General features: G+C 39.9%; 1 protein-coding gene across 1 annotated transcript in view; it reads right to left on the bottom strand.

Annotated features, from left to right (window-relative positions):
* LOC127448667 (electrogenic aspartate/glutamate antiporter SLC25A12, mitochondrial-like) overlaps positions 1–17,909 on the bottom strand; it is a 37,254-nt gene that overhangs the window by 19,015 nt on the left and 330 nt on the right. The window contains exons 2-7 of the mRNA XM_051711380.1: positions 17,269–17,322; positions 5,487–5,632; positions 4,002–4,117; positions 3,482–3,621; positions 2,594–2,740; positions 125–263 (exon numbers count right to left, since the gene is read on the bottom strand). Coding sequence (XP_051567340.1) covers positions 125–263; positions 2,594–2,740; positions 3,482–3,621; positions 4,002–4,117; positions 5,487–5,632; positions 17,269–17,322 — 742 coding nt within the window. The remainder of the gene's footprint in view (positions 1–124; positions 264–2,593; positions 2,741–3,481; positions 3,622–4,001; positions 4,118–5,486; positions 5,633–17,268; positions 17,323–17,909) is intronic.

Here is a 17,909-nt window from a genome sequence, read left to right as displayed (position 1 = left end):
AAAAACCATTAATGGAATTGGTTTCACAACCAGAATTGTTAAAAATTCCATTCATTCCCATCTCTAGTTTTATTCTGACGTGAACACGAATGGAAATTCCGAGATTACTGTGTACAGTACACACCTTTAGTAACGAGTGTATCCTTGCGAGTTCCAGCAAGAGTGCTGTAGATTTTACGGATTAGCTCCATGTTGTTCAGGAGAGAGTTGAAGGCATTGAAGTAGGAGAAACTCACCATGTGAGAGGTACCACCCCCTGCTGCCTAGGAAATTATAGCACACAAACACCATTAACACTAACAGTAGGGCTGAACGATTTGGACAAACAAAATCTAATTGCAATTATTTAGAAAAATATTGCAATTGCAATTTGAACTGTTGTATGATAAACAAAAATAAAGCCTGCAAAAGTGCAATACAGCCATGCTGAATACTGCAGGAGAGGGACAAAAAATGACATTTTTTGCGGAAGCGAGACAGAATCTCACGGGAGCAGGTCTGAAAAATCCATCCCACGAACACCTCTAGAGTTGATCATATTACTGTGTCACATGACAACAAATTTGTCATTGTTTTCCAATGTCTCCGTTTGTCCAATCCACACTACAATGCGTAGACAGCGTTTCAAAGTCATCCACTTGAGAGTGCACTTTCGAAAAGCTCAGATTTCGCCGGACAAAATGCAGTCTCAGTACAGACGCTAGGCCAAAATGTAGAGAAAAAGATGCATTTTCAAATGAAAATGTATTGGTGTGGACACTAGGGCACTTAAAATATAATTATATTAAATATATAATTTTTTATAAAAAAATAATATAAAACATATTAGTTCCAAAAACAGTGTAAATGTAAAATTGATCAAAACTAAAGTTGACAAAAGAGAAATATTGGAAATATTTAGAAATGTAAAAAAAATTTTCATGTCATTCCTAAGTTTTTAAAGCCTTAAAAGGAAACCATATTTCCCTATTTTATTATTTGATACATATATTTGAAGTTAAATATGTAAAAAATGACTTCTTAAGGTGTATGAAGCACAATTTGTGACAATTAATCGTCATACCTCCAAGAGACAATTAATCATCACAGCCCTAAAACAGACAATTAATCGTCATAACCCTAAAACGGACAATTAATCGTCATAGCCCTAAAACGGACAATTAATCGCATTTATTTGTTTGACAATTAATCGTCAGCCAAATTCCATAATCGTGACAGCCCTAGCTGTGCACATAAGCGCTGCACAGCAGGCAGACTATTTATTTGCGGTTTGATAGTCGCACTGGGTCAAATCATGTTTTTGATTTTATTTCAATTAATCGTTCAGCACAACAAGACAAGTGTTGTCACAGTACCAAAATTTTAGTAGTCGGTACTGATACTAGTGAAATTTGAATGGTTCTGGATACCAATTTCGATACCACAGCAAAATTATGCTAATATGATAATGTGCTATTGAACACATCAGTTTAGTTAGTTTTAATTATTTAATAATTATTTTAATAATTATAGTTTTATAATTATTATTTTCCAGAACATTTTTTAAAGTTTAATTTAATTTCATCATCAAAATGGTGTCCAACCGATACATTCTTAAAACTTTTAACAAGTGAAAATAGAACTTTGTAACATGTCATTGCATTTTTTGCCAAAATTTTATTCAACAGCTGTCTTGCTTGTGATATTTTGATTATTATTATTATCACAGTGAATATTACATTTTACTATACAGTTTTAATATATTTGTATTCAATTATTTAATTTCTTAAATTCTTCAAATGTAAAAAAAAATTTTGCTTTTATTATGACGCGTTTTTTGCCAGAAACTTCACTTTACCAGATAAACAGTTTGCTACACTTCCAGTGTGCTCATTGAAGACTTTTAAGTCACATCTGAAATCTCATCCGTTTACATTGTCCTTCGAGTCTGACAAATGAAATGTAGGACACAGTTTTGAAGTGTTTGTATTTTAGATTACTGGAGTTTGTATATGTGGTAATTTTGAAATGTTATGTTTTAAATTGTATTACTGTGAAGCACTTTGGTCAACACATTGTTTTAAATGTGATATAAATAAAGCTGAGCTGAGATTAATGCTGTGATTTTAATTATATAAATATATATTTTACATGTGTTGTGTGGTTCACAATGGATAAGTGCTCTGTTTTGTCATCTGATACAATGCAAATTATTCTCAATGTCTGTGGAGTTTGTAGCGGATGAGTGGTCAGATTTATTTAAAAAGTACGCAGCTCATCCACTGTAAGATTACAGCTGTTAGCGGTTTAATAAATCACAATAAAACAATAAAACGATTTTAATTTGATTAATTGTCCATTTCAGTGTACAAGACGTAACAGCACACGTTCAACACACACTGTGAGCATTTTAAAGCAGTTGTGTGTCAGTCATACTGCGCACGGGTACCGGATTGAGTCGATGCTCGGTACTACTGGTACTGCAGAAACATTGGTATCCCTACATCTTTTTTATTTTAGTACTGACTTGGTACCAAAGTACTGGTACTCTTGACAACACTACAACAGACTACATCCAAAAAAAAAACAAAAAAAAAAAGAGTTGCACACTTACAGAGACCAGGTTTTCCTCCACAAAAGGTGTGAGCATGTGGTGTCTGATGGTGGACATGATGTCACTAAAGTCCAGGGCTGAAATGGCGCCAAACTTGACCTTGTCTTTCTGTGCGAAGGCCTGTCGAGCATGTTCCAACTGCAGCTCCTGTGACACACAGCAAGAGCAAAAAAAAATAAAAAAAATAAATAAATTGAAATCAGAACTTTAATTTTTGATAAGAGACAAGAGAGCACCTATATATACACATTTTGCCTGAAACCGATCATTATTTTTGCGTTGCGGCTAATAACCAACATCAGAAATTGTTAGCATTCACACTAAATGCCTGAGCTATAATTTTACATACTGAAATGCAGCATCAAAATGTTAAAATATCAAGCAGAATAAATGTACAACTGTTTAATACTTTTTAAACATGGAAAAGACAAAAAGAATTGGCTGTTTGAATTGGACCAAATACACTGTATGTGAAGGATTTTGAACAAATTTGTTGCAATACTATGTTTCCAATACAGGCCAATGCTGATAATGCAAAAAGCTCCACTAATATTTTCAAATACTGACATTGTCAGTGATATATTGTGCATTTAAAATATTTTTTTCTCCTCATTCAAAAGTTTTACAAATAAAGAAATAAATTGTACTTTTTAAAACATTAAGGATGTTTAAAATGATGTACACTAATTTGAGATAAAGAAACATATCAGTGGTCCAATAAAAGTTGTTAATAAAAAAATCCCAGTAATGCCCCTACTATCACACTTTTGCTAGTGGAATAAATTTATAGTGTCAGTATACTGTAGGACCTAGACCACTCTGGTAACGGCCAGTACAACATAAAAAATGGAGTGCCCCCTTAAAAGTGTATGTGTGTGTGTGTGTTACCTGCAGGAACTGACTGAACTCTAGGTAGCTGAGGCGTTTGTTTCTGCCATTGCCAAAATGCAAGCGGATGAACTCACAGTCCCAGTTAAAAGGAATGTGATGGTGCACAGTTGTCTGACTGAAAATATCACGCACGTTCTCTGTAAATACACACAAACATACAGATTTACACTCCAGCGTCACATAACAGGCACCGCAGCAATAATGAGTGTTTTAAAGCTCTACTGAATACGTGAATGTGTGTGTGAATGAATGACCTTGTGTGCTTGTTTGTTTCACATAACTACATTAGGATCAGCTGACTCTGTACAGGAAAATAAAACTGCAAGTGTAGCATGTATTTGTGCATCATTTGTCCAAATATGTAAATGTGCAGTAGAAGCGGTGAAAAGACTCAAAGTATGTGAGTGTAGCTCATTATATAAGGATAAATCTTTTAAACTCTTTAACAATTCAGGCATTCTTTTCCGGCCAGAGAGCACAGCAGCACAAGCAACACAAACACACATGTGTCTCTTACCAAAGGACACGTCACCAGTGCCGGTTTTGTCAAACAGCTGGAAGGCCACAATGAAGAGAGCATCTGGCACACATAGAACGGACTCAAAGGCCAGAAACTCCTGGAACGAGATCAGTCTGAATGCAAAGAGAGAAAGGAGAAATTAAAAACATTCACAGACTATGGCTGAACAGGCATTTCTCTCTCTCTCATTGACACACATACTCAGACATGCATAACCTTAACTTCTAACAATATTTTCTTATTTACAGTTACCTTTAATACATTATTAAAGGGTTAGTTCCCCCAAAATAAAAATTGGGCCAGATAAAAATATTGATTTTCAGATTAAATCATCATTTGAACAATTCCAATATCAATTCGTAAAATTCCAAGATCGATCTTTTACTTTATTTGAGTTTTATCCATGTTAATTTTCATATTGGTTTAATAAACATGAATTGAATTTCACAGTTTGGGCACTCTGGTCAATTTTGAAAATTAGAAGGTTCCCTGTATAATCAACAGCACTGGCTGAGAGATAATTTATTTTAAATGTAAGCAAAATGGACATAATAACTAATCGAAAGCTTGTCATCGAATCAAATCAGGAAATCTGTATTGATACCCTGCCCTAAATGTTACTTACATTAACTAGACTTCTAACTTCAGAGCTTTAGCAAAAGTGACCAATGATATAATTTTGGTCTGTTTCCATGGCTTCAGAAGACATCGAATATAGCACACGTAGGACTGGGCGATATGACGATATATATTGTGGCGATGATATAAAGTATCAATCGATAAGAGTTTTTGCTATATTGTGTATATCGCAATATGTAAATATCCATGTGCACAGTGTGGGCTTCTCTATCTGTGGGCAGGGCTTCACGTAATACTGAGAGAATTGAAGAAATATGGACAGGGTTTTTCCAGCATTGAACATTTTTCTGTGGCTGCCCAATCAAATTTAATTAGTTTTATTTGGGATTTTTTTTTTTTTTACTAATGTTTTCTTTTCTTTGTCACATTGCTTTGAGAAGATCATAAGTTTCTTGAGGGAAGTTTATAATAATAATAATGGTCAACAACATTTCAAACTGAAATGTGGCACACTGTGAAATTTAGCATTTTGGTAACTTTTGAAAAAAATATTTATTTATTATTTGTTTACATACATTGACATTGTTTGTCTTGTTCCAAATAAAGAGGAAGTAGTTTTCATTTATAAAGTATTGAATTAAAACATATTGAGTTCCAAATACAGGCATTACAATAAGGTTATTTAATATATAGTAAAAATCAATTTTTATTGATTTTGCATAAAACATTTACTATATCGTGATATATATATTGTTATCGTTATCGTAAAATTACTCATATCGTGATATAAGATTTTGGTCATATCGCCCACCCCTAAGCACATGAGTCACATTTACATGGTACCTGCAGTCTCGTAAGGAGCTTTCAATGACACAATGACAGGGAAAGAATACACCATCTCACCCATCTTTTGTGGTGTCGGCGACTCCGGCAAGCAGTTGCACGGTTTTAGGGTTGTAATGGAGTTGCGTGTGGAGACCCAAATACCTCTGCACAAAATCATTGGGTGTCATGTACCGCTCTCCATCCTTATCCACCACACTGGCATACTGAGGAAAAACAATAAGCACAATTGCAAAGTTTACTAGAGTTGGTTAAAAAAAACAAAAAGACTTTGAATAATCGCTATCTTCATTTAAACAATCCCCAACAATTCTTAAAGTCACACAATCTATTTTTTACTCTATCCCAGAGGCGCTCATTACGTTTATCGCAATTGACCAGCGAATCGCATTACAGCAACTGGTTGTTCTCGTAACCAGGCCAAATGCAGCATACCCAACATCAATCCCTGCTTGAGCTTTGTAAGCTTCGGCTCCCAGGGTCTGCCCAACTACCACTAACCCCTCTCTCTCTATGCTCTCTGGAAATTTTGGTCCAGGTTCCTGACTTATTGACTTGTGTGGATAGGTTCTGTAACAAAGTGTCTCAGTGTGTGGTTTGCAATTCACTGGCTGGGGAGGCGTAGCCGGGGCCATCTACGTCAGCTCCATGTCAGGATGACGTAAGGGAGGGGGAAGTGCCGGCTATCCCAGCCCTTAGAGGATTCCCTGCAGGGGATTTCCCTCTGGAGCAGAGGCGAGACATGACTCTTAGGCACGCCTTTGATCAGGTTAAAGTGATTGATGGTCAGCGCCTTCCGCCAGACATTGCACTCGTATATCCGTATTTTGCAGTCATTAAGGATCGGTTGTAGAGTGACACAGGACACTCAGACAAAACAAAATACAACCCAGTTGTTAGAACCAAAGAGCCGTCGGGAAATGTTATTCCAGGTGGCTTATTATAATCCAATGGCAGGACACTTGTGACAGAGAAAACCGTATAATGGCCCGTTTCTATTGGCCGGGCATTCACGGTGATGTGCGCAAGTGGTGTGCGGCATGCCATGAATGTCAGCTGAATTCACCGGCCACCCCAAAGTCGCCATTGCACCCTCTACCACTAATTAAAATCCCTTTTGAAAGATTTGGCATGGACCTCGTTGGGCCATTAGAACAGACAGCACGCAGGCATCGCTATGTATTAGTTCTGGTGGACTATGCAACGCGATATCTGGAAGCAGTGCCTCTGCGCAACATCTCAGCACATAGGGTTGCGGAGGCACTCTTCAGAATAATCTTCCGAGTGGGGATTCTAAAAGAAACCCTCACTGATCATGGCACCACATTTATGTCACGTACACTACGCAAACTGTATGAATTATTGGGTATTAAATCAATTCGCACTAGTGTTTACCACCCACAAACAGATGGGCTGGTGGAACGATTTAATAAAACCTTGAAAAATATGATTCGTAAGTTCATGCACGAGTATGCTAGGAATTGGAGTAAGTGGCTCGAACCCGTTACTGGCAGTTCGAAAGGTTACCCAAGCCCCCATTCGAGCTGCTGTATAGGCACTGGCCGTGCGGTGTGCTCGACGTCATGCGGGAAGCTTGGGAGGGGGGACCTTAAAAGTCAAAACAAAATTCAGCATGTTCTTGATCTTAGAGCAAAACTCCACACTTTGGGTCAACTAACACGGGAGAATTTGCTCCAAGCTCAAGAACGTCAAAGCCGACTGTATGATGGGGCACTCGGCTACGGGAATTTGCACCAGCAGACAAAGTTCTTGTATTACTACCAACATCGAGCTCAAAATTACACGCCAAGTGTTAAGGACCCTTTGAGATTACACGACGAGATCTTGATTGAGGTAAAACGAACAGATAGGGGTGATGCACGTCAAATACACCATCTCAACCTCCCGAAATTATGGAGGGAGGCGGTCCCTGTGACGTTGGTTCCGGAGTGGGTGGAGCTCGGGCCGGAGGTGAACTTAAAAACCAGTCATGTCACCCCAGTCACTTGTGGGGACCACCTCTCACCATCTCAATTCACAGAGGTTGCCAAGTTGCAAAAATAATTTGCAGACATGTTCTCGCCTCTGCCTGGTCATAAACCTCATACAGCACCACATTGAGACTATGCCCGGGGTAGTAGTACATAGTCATCCCTAACGACTTCCCGAGCACAAGAAAAAGCCATGCGGGAAGAAGTAGATGCAATGCTCGATATGGGAGTAACAGAAGAATCCCACAATGATTGGTCCGTTATAGTCCCTAAAAGCGACGAGTCAGTGCAGTTCTGTGTGGATTTTAAGAAAATCAATGCAGTGTCTAAATTTGACACATACCCAATGCCTCGTATTGATGAGTTGCTTGATCAGTTGGGCACAGCTCGCTTTTACTCGACACTGGATTTGACAAAGGGTTATTGGCAGATCCCATTAACGCTGATGTCCCGTGAAAAAAACTGCCTTCTCCACACCGTTTGGCTTACACCAATTCGTGACCCTTCCATTCGGTTTATTCGGGGCCCCAGCTACGTTTCAGTGCCTTATGGACGAGTCCTCAGGCCACACTCTGCTTACGCCGCTGCCTATCTGGATTACATCATTATATACAGTAACGATTGGCAGCGGCACATGCAGCATCTGAGGGCTGTTCTGAGGTCGCTGCAACGAGTGGGACTTACGGCAAACCCTAAGTCGTGTGCAATTGGACAGATGGAGTTACGGTATCTGGGATTCCACTTGGGTCACGGGCAGGTGTGTTCCTAAATTGATAAGACATGGTCCAGTGGACGGAGCAGTGTCAACAGGCATTTACACACATGAAAGCTGCACTTTGCGGCAGACCGCTTTCACATGCACCTAATTTCTCTCTCCCATTTGTTTTACAGACGGACACTTCAGACAGGGGGCTGGGGCGGTACTCTCGTAGGTAGTGGAGGAGGAGGTGCTGTACATTAGTCGCAAGCTATGGCTGAGAGAGACCAAGTACAGCACCACTGAGAAGGAATGTCTGGCCATCAAATGGGCTGTTCTTACCCTCCGATGCTTTCTGTTGGGGTGGACCTTCACCCTCTGTTCTGACCATGCACCACTCCAGTGGCTCCACCGCATGAAGGATGCTAACGCGCGGATCACCCTTTGGTATCTGGCTTTACAGCCTTTTAAGTTCGAGGTGGTCCACTGACCGGGGGCATGGATGGCTGTTGCTGACTTTCTCTACAGAAAGGGTTCCCTGGCCTGAGTCGGGCGGTGGGGGTATGTGGAGGTTGAGCATTCGTCTGGAGAGAGAGAGAGCGGTAAGGGTTGACACCTGAGTGCACTCTCTTTTTTTTTTTATTTGGAATGCCCAATTCCCAATGCGCTCCAAGTCCTCATGGTGGTGTAGTGACTCGCCTCAATCCGGGCGGCGGAGGATGAATCTCTGTTGCCTCCGCATCTGAGAAAGTCAATCTGTCCATCTCATCATGTGGCTTGAGCGCGTTACCACGGAGACCTAGTGTGTGTGCAGGCTCACGCTATTCTCCGCGGCATCCACGCACAACTCACCATGGCCCCCACAGAGAGCGAGAACCACATTATTGCAACCACGAGGTTAACTCAACGTGACTCTACCCACCCTAGCAACCGGGCCAATTGATTGCTTAGGAAGCCTGACTGGAGTCACTCAGCACGCCCTGGATTCGAACTTGCGACTCCAGGTGTGGTAGTCAGTGTCTTTACTTGCTGAGCTACCCAGGCCCCCTCTGAGCGCACTCTTAATGATTAACAGCTGTATCTCGTTGCAGAAATGCTGGGGAGAGCTATAAAGAGGGAGAGAACAGCAGAGGCGGAGAGAGAGAGACTGGCACGCATGTCCTGTGTTTGTCGGCGTGTTAATGTGTTTGGGAAGACTGCGCTGAAAAGCAGTATTTATCTACTGAGTGTGAAAATAAAACCCATCATTTGAGTTTAAGTTTCCATCCTCCACTTCCTCCTTGGCAACATATATAGAACCTTGTTACACACACTTCAAATTTTTTTGAAAATGCCAGTCTTGTAAACACAATCATTTAAAGGGATAGTTCACCCAAAAATGAAAATTCTCTCATCATTTACTCAACCTCATGACATCCCAGGTGAACATGACTTACTTTCTTCAGCAGAACACATTTGAAGACAAATAGACAAATATTTCAGCTCATTAGGTCCTTAAAATGCAAGTGTATGGTGATCAGACTTTTGAAGCACAAAAAAGAACAGATAGTCAGCATAAACATCATCCATACAACTCTAGCAGTTAAATTAATGTCTTCAAAGCGATACAATCGCTATTGGTTTGGAAAAAGATCGATATTTAAGAACCTTTTAACTACAAACCATCGCTTCCGGTCAGCAGCAGTATGCGCATTCACGAGAGGGTGGAGTTCACGTGGTCTCTCGTGTGACGTGGGCATGTTACCTACATAACCTCGTGCTCTTCTCTCGGATGAGACATCCAGGATAAGCACACAAACGCACCATTGTGAAAAACAAACATATACAAATACAGATCTAAGCCAAAACAAACAACGCTTCTGTACAGCGTTCCTCCTACTCAGTTGTAAACAGCGCTCCTCTTCCGGGTGTGTCGCTCGTGCATCAGTTCTCACGTGAACTCCGCCCTCTTGTGAACGCGTACACTGCTGCTGAACGGAAGCAATGGTTTATAGTTAAAAAGTACTTAAATATTGATCTTTTTCCACACAAAAAGTGATTGTGTTCCTTTAGAAAACATTAATTTAACCGCTGGAAACGTACGGATGACATTTATGCTGACTATCTGTTCTTTTTTGGAGCTTCAAAAATCTGATCACCATCCACTTGCATTTAAGGACCTGCAGAGCTGAGATATTTATCAGTTTTTCTTAAAATGTGTTCTGCTGAAGAAAGTCATATACACCTGGGATGGAATGAGGGCGAGTAAACAATGAAAGAATTTTCATTTTTGCGTGAACTAACCCTTTAAAACAAAAAAGTAGATTTGTTTCAAAATATCAGGACTTGAATTGTAAATGCAGACTACTCGACCTCCTGCTGTCTACTAGTATGTTGGAAATATTAATCAAATAACAAAACATGAAAATGAGAAAGAAAACCACTTACTACTCTTGGCTGGACAACTGTAGTAGCTTTAAAAAGTATGAATGTATTATAAACATACAGTGAAGACCAATCTTTTTAAAGTAGGTTTATAGGGGTTAGGGCTGCATGATATATCCAATTTATTGAAACATCGCAAATGTACATATCACGGTATGCATATCACAAGGGCTTGCGATAACAGAATGATTTTAATACAGTAAAGTTCAAGGCGACGCAGACAGAAGAGAGCAGACTGGGTGCACATTTGTCACTTGGTGTGTGTGCGTGCAGTGTGCATATGCGCAGAGAGAAAATAACATTAGTTTTCAATTAATGAGTTGACCCGTGAATCATTCCTCTCAGTCTCAAGTTCAGCACGGACTGAGAACAGGTTCATTAAACCAATGTGAATATCTATGGCAAGTGCTTCAGGACACCATTTGCCAAAATAGAAGTCACATACTAAATGAACTAATTATAAAATAAATACAAACATGAATTACAGTGTAAAAATAAATTTGACAACACAGACTGTTTTAGGATTTCCCACAATATGGTGACATGAACGTTATATACAAATGCTTTTTACCCAAAAAACAAACAAACATTTAAATATTAATATCTGTAACACAGCTTATGGTAAAACTGTTTATATTAGACACAGTTTATTTACAATTTGGAACAAAAGACAACTTTGTTTACGATCTCTGGATAGACTATAATTTTTTTCCAATAAACTTTAGCTTATCTGAGCGGCCGGGGTTCCGACAATCCACACACACCGATGACGTCATTATAGGAATATCGTATCGCCCTAATAGGTGTGTGACGGTTTATCGTGGCACGATACATAATGGTTCGAAAATGTGACGGAGTTTGGCCTTTTTTTTTTAATCATTATTTTAGCGTCTGCTCTATCCAATATGAGCGATGTCCTAAGCCTACGCTGCACAGGCATACAAATGGAAATCACTTCATTCCACACAAGGAGCTCTAAAATACGATTCCACACTAGCAGCCACAGGTGTTGTATGATGAGTTTGGCTGAAACTGTGAAAACTGAAACAGAAAAGCGAATGTAATACAGGGAGCATCAGGAGCTGAAGAGAGATGCGCCTTTTCGGCTTGGGGGATCAAATGTATGCTTGAAGCTCGAGAGTGATCTGCGAGAGAAAATTAATGTTTACAGAGGTTTAATGATGGTGCCAAATTAATGTATAATATACACTATATTGCCAAAAGTATTCGCTCATCTGCCTTTAGACGCATATGAACTTAAGTGACATCCCATTCTTAATCCATAGGGTTTAATATGACGTCGGCCCACCCTTTGCAGCTATAACAGCTTCAACTCTTCTGGGAAGGCTTTCCACAAGGTTTAGGAGTGTGTTTATGGGAATTTTTGACCATTCTTCCAGAAGCGCATTTGTGAGATCAGACACTGATGTTGGACGAGAAGGCCTGGCTCGCAGTCTTCGCTCTAATTCATCCCAAAGGTGCTCTATCGGGTTGAGGTCAGGACTCTGTGCAGGTCAGTCAAGTTCTTCCACACCAAACTCGCTCATCCATGTCTTTATGGACCTTGCTTTGTGCACTGGTGCGCAGTCATGTTGGAACAGGAAGGGGCCATCCCCAAATTGTTTCCACAAAGTTGGGAGCATGGAATTGTCCAAAATCTCTTGGTATGCTGAAGCATTCAGAGTTCCTTTCACTGGAACTAAGGGGCCAAGCCCAGCTCTTGAAAAACAACCTCACACCATAATCCCCCCTCCACCAAACTTCACAGCTGGCACAATGCAGTCAGACAAGTACCGTTTTCCTGGCAACCGCCAAACCCAGACTCGTCCATCAGATTGCCAGACGGAGAAGCGTGATTTGTCACTCCAGAGAACGCGTCTCCACTGCTCTAGAGTCCAGTGGTGGTGTGCTTTACACCACTGCATCCGACGCTTTGCATTGCACTTGGTGATGTATGGCTTGGATGCAGCTGCTCGGCCATGGAAACCCATTCCATGAAGCTCTCTACGCACTGTTCTTGAGCTAATCTGAAGGCCACATGAACTTTGGAGGTCTGTAGCGATTGACTCTGCAGAAAGTTGGCGACCTCTGCGCACTATGCGCCTCAGCATCCGCTGACCCCGCTCTGTCATTTTACGTGGCCTACCACTTCGTGGCTGAGTTGCTGTCATTCCCAATCGCTTCCACTTTGTTATAATACCACTGACAGGTGACTGTGGAATATTTAGTAGCGAGGAAATTTCACGACTGGACTTGTTGCACAGGTGGCATCCTATCACAGTACCACGCTGGAATTCACTGAGCTCCTGAGGGCGGCCCATTCTTTCACAAATGTTTGTAGAAGCAGTCTGCATGCCTAGGTGCTTCATTTTATACACCTGTGGCCATGGAAGTGATTGGAACACCTGAATTCAATTATTTGGATGGGTGAGCGAATACTTTTGGCAATATAGTGTATAATGCTGAATATTATGTATAATAATGCTATGGGGAAATAATAAATGTCAAATGTCTGATATGATTTCATTAGTAAATTATTATTATTTAACTGGATAAGCATGCACTTCAGTTAAATATGCATTTTTAAAAAGAATATTAAGATGTAATCAGAGACAATAATATTTTAGAAATATACCATTTTAATTTAAAATATTTTAAATGTAATCAGTGATGGCGCGTAAAAAGCAAATGCGTAAAAAGCAAATGCTTCTATCATAATTCTGTATGTGATCATTGCCCTGTTCTGGACTGATTTTCAGTCCCAGTACATCTTTGATGGATCATTTAGCACTTTTAAGAACAGTACTTATAGCTTAATTTTCAAGGAAAAAAACAGTTTTGCATTTGTCTTTAAAGTAATAATAATAGAAACTTTTTATCTTAACTTTTCTTAATTCAGGCTTAGTTTAAAGAATCGTGAACTGAACCGTGAGTTCAGTATCGTGAATGGAACTGAATTGTGAGGAGTGAAACTTATCATTTCATTTTCATTTCTGACTTACTTCATACTGCTGTTAAAAACTTAAAGAATTGTTTTCTTCATTATTTTGAATCTATGTTCTATTGTGTGTAATTTGCATCTTTGTTTTTACTTGTCTTGAATAATTATTCAAATCAGTATTTTGTTGTGGTATCGAAATTGGTATTGCGAAATTGCAAATTGCTTTTTTATGGAAGCAAATTGAACATTACAACTGTAGATTATAACCGTGGAAACTTGTGTATAAACCTGCATTTGTGCTAAAATGTTCTCTGAGCAATTTCAAAAGTCTCCTAGGTAGGTGACATTCGAAAAATTGTATAATTACGATACCATGCATAGAGTTATTAATTATAATAAGTATTAGTCAAACTGCAGGATCATTTATGTAAGCTGCCAGAAAGTGTTTACATTTTGTGAAAGTGTAGGAAAACTTTAAGAATTGGTGCCCAGTAGGGGCCTGGGTACCTCAGCGAGTAAAGACGCTAACTACCACCCTTGGTCGCGAGTTCGAATCCAGGGCATGCTGAGTGACTCCAGCCAGGTCTCCTAATCAACCAAATTGGCCCAGTTGCTAGGGAGGGTAGTCACATGTGGTAACCTCCTCATGGTCACTATAATGTGGTTCTCGCTCTCGGTGGGGTGCATGGCGAGTTGCGCGTGGATGCCGTGGAGAATAGCGTGAAGCTTCCACACGCGCTGTCTCTCCACGTTAACGCGCTCAACAAGCCACGTGATAACGATGCGCGGATTGACGTCTCAGGCACGGAGGCAACTGAGATTCGTCCTCCGCCACCTGGATTGAAGTGAGTCACTACACCACCACAAGGACCTAGAGTGCATTGGGAATTGGGCATTACAATTGGGGAGAAAAGGGGAAAAAAAAAAAGAATTGGTGCCCAGTTACAGCAACTAAAAGATAAACTTTCCTAATATATTTATATAAAATTAAACCTAAAATCTTCATGTTAGAAAAAAGCTTTGTACATGTTATTTGTAAACTTCCCACCTACATCTGATGTGAAGACAGTAGGAAATGAGCATCAGTTAAGCTGGAGATAAAACACTGGCGGTAACGGGCTAAACAGAAATGACTTCTGAACTTATCGTGACATTCTTCACTTGTCCAACTATTGCCTTGACATTCATGTGTTCCTCCCTTCAAACATCCATCTTACACACTTTAGTCCTATTAATAGAGCCACATCAAGCAAGTCACCGTGTTACCAGACACCAAAGCGACCAAGAAACAATTACTCTCAGCTGGCTGGCACACAAGGCGTCAACTGCGGAAGTTGCTACACAAACACAAAAACCTTGGAGGACATTTGAGGACAGAGAATTATTTCCTTATTACCCTTTTAAAAATGTCCTATACTCAAACTATGTTTACGCACACACAAGCATCCAAACTCTGCCAAGATTTTGTTCTTCGTTTATGTGGTAGAACGTTCTTCATGACATGCAGATTGCTCCAACCTGTCATGATTTGCCCACAGTTTTCTTGGCAAGTTTAAAGAGATAGTTCACCCAAAAGTTCTATTTATTTACTCACTCTCATGCCATCCCAGATGTGTATAACTTTCTTTCTTCTGCAGAACACAAATGAAGATTTTTAGAACAATATCTCAGCTCTCAATGCAAGTGAATTGTGACAAAGCTTCAAAGCTCCAAAAAGCACATAAAGGCAGCATAAAAGTAATCTACACGACTCCAGTGGTTTAATCCGTCTTCTGAAGTGATCTAATTGGTTTTGGGAGAAAACAGATCAAAACGTAACACCTTTTTCACTATCCACAGTTTTCCTGAGCAACCACTGGGTAGCGGCATGATGATTCTGATTGTCTGTTTTTTGTTTCTTGTCTCAAGATACAATATAAAAACTACCAAATCGTGTGATCCAGATGGAGAATAACGACCATTTATGTTTTATTGGAGTAACAATTTATTTCAGGCTCAACTTGTGCGATTGTTGGATGTCATAACTTAAAGTAGTTAATGATATCAACGTAACTAGGCACTCTCAATAAAAAAATGTCATCTCAATGAAGTATCGGCACTATTCAGCCACATGTTTTTTGACCATTTTTACAAATGTAATACCTTGGGGCCTGGGTAGCTCAGCAAGTAAAGACGCTGACTACCACACCTGGAGTTGCACCTCAGGCTTCCTAAGCAACTAACTGGCCTGGTTGCTAGGGAGGGTAGAGTCACATTGGGGTAACCTCCTCATGGTCGCTATAATGTGGTTCTTGCTCTCGGTGGGGCGCGTGGTGAGTTGTGCGTGGATGCTGCGGAGAATAGCGTGAGCCTCCACACGTGCTAGGTCTCCGCGGTAACGTGCTTAACAAGCCACGTGATAAGATGCGTGGACTGTCTGTCTAAGACGCGGAGGCAACTGAGATTCGTCCTCCGCCACCCGGATTGAAACGAGTCACTACGCCACCACGAGAACCTAGAGTGCATTGGGAATTGGGCGTACCAAATTGGGGAGGAAAAAAGTATACCTTAAATATTACATGACCCGATAAGAATATACGCCAATGCGAGTGAAATCACTGGAGACCGAAAATTGAAAACAGTCGAATTGTGGAACACTTCTGTGTTCAGGAAAAAGGTAAATAAATCTTGACATCAGCAGTCTCCTTGGCGATCATAGCTTCATCGATAACACTTCCTAGCGCCATCTAGCCAGAGCCCTCCTAAGGGGAGCCTACAAGCTTAGCATAAAATATTATAACGCAGCGGTCCCATAGACATTCTATGGTGGTACACTGCCAAGGAGACAAGAGTACGTTTTTTTTTTTTATGGATGTCTATGGAGGAGATACTTTTGTGAGGAAACAGCTCATCACTTAATGAACTGACCACCTGTCCGCTAATCTTCAACATGTTTTACACTAAACAATCCTTTTGGAATTAACTATGTGTGGAGTTTACTATGATAAAATTGCTGCGTTATCAGAGAAAACAGACAATTTTGCGACAGGTAGGTGTCAGTTTAAGGCTTTCCCCGTTTATTTTGTATGGTATCCGCAAACAGTGACTTACTGTTGAAACACGCTAGTTGACCGTTACGCTCTCTCCTACGATAAAGCTGCAGAGGTTATCTCAGTAATTAAAAGAATCTCTAATCTAGCACTCTACGCAAGCACTACGAAGTGTAATCTAGCTTGATGTCATGATTGTGCCTAACAATCTTGCCTCTGTTCTCACCCAAAATCGATTAGATCACTTCAGCAAACATGGATTAAACCACTGAAGTCGTATGGATTAATTTTATGCTGCCTTTATTTGTTTTTTAGAGCTTCAGAGTTCTGGTCACCATTCACTTGCACTGAATGGACCTACAGAGCTGAAAAATTCAAAAAAATCTTCATTTGTGTTCTGCAGAAGATAGTTGTACACATCTGAGATGGCCTGAGTGAGAGTAAATGATGAAAGAATTTTCATTTTTGGGAGTACTATTCCTTTAAATGTGCTTGACGTTCTCTAGTAAATGTCTTAAATTCACAGACAACAGCATAGCAATGAAGAAAGCAGTGTGACTAAGGTACTAAAGATTTAATGACAGACCAAACAATGTCATGCTGATCCACTTTTACTTCTAAGGTTACACGAGGAACTCCTCGTTCAAGATCAGAGCTGCTTAATGACATTCACTTTAGTTAAAACAACATAAACCACTGTAAACTTATATTATGCCAAAATGAGGCTTTAAAATGAAGGATTTTTGCCAGTTGGTCTTACCTTTTGAAAGATGACCTTAAGTTCACTGGGGTCGGCCCTTTTAGTTGACTGCACCTGTAAAACGACAACAGCATTGAATAAAAATACGGAGAGCTGGATTATGAATACAAACCTTCAAATCACCTGTAATTAGGGTAATCTCTACATAAAATCAGCACAATAATATCTACTGCAATGTCTTGTGTGCTTCAACCTCACTTATCAACCTGTATCTATGGTATAACTTGTCCTTCAGAGCCACAATGACAACAATAGAACCTCAATATCAATTAGTCAGGAACAAGACCTTTTCTTACAGTCTGAACTATATTAATTCTCAAACCTTCGCTTAAATATTTAGGGCACATTCAACATTAAGAGCATTTCTGGAAACAAATATCCAACAGAATATTTGCCAAACAAATAGAACCACAGTTTAAAGAATGCAGCTTGCACTAAAAAGCCAAAATAAGCCCTAAAATTTAATCACAAACATGAAAACATAGCGTCGCGTCATAACGTAGAATAAAATGAACCAGCTCACTACACTTTCTAAACAAAAGCACATCTCTAACAACAGAAGAGACGCTTAAATAGCTAACAGGCACTCATTAGCACATTTTAATGGCATTTGTGGATTTGTGGTCCTCACATACACTGAA

Source organism: Myxocyprinus asiaticus, chromosome 12, assembly GCF_019703515.2.
Source record: "Myxocyprinus asiaticus isolate MX2 ecotype Aquarium Trade chromosome 12, UBuf_Myxa_2, whole genome shotgun sequence".
Lineage (NCBI taxonomy): Eukaryota > Metazoa > Chordata > Actinopteri > Cypriniformes > Catostomidae > Myxocyprinus > Myxocyprinus asiaticus.
Note: the sequence above shows the minus strand (reverse complement) of the source record. Positions and strands in the feature narration are given on the sequence as shown.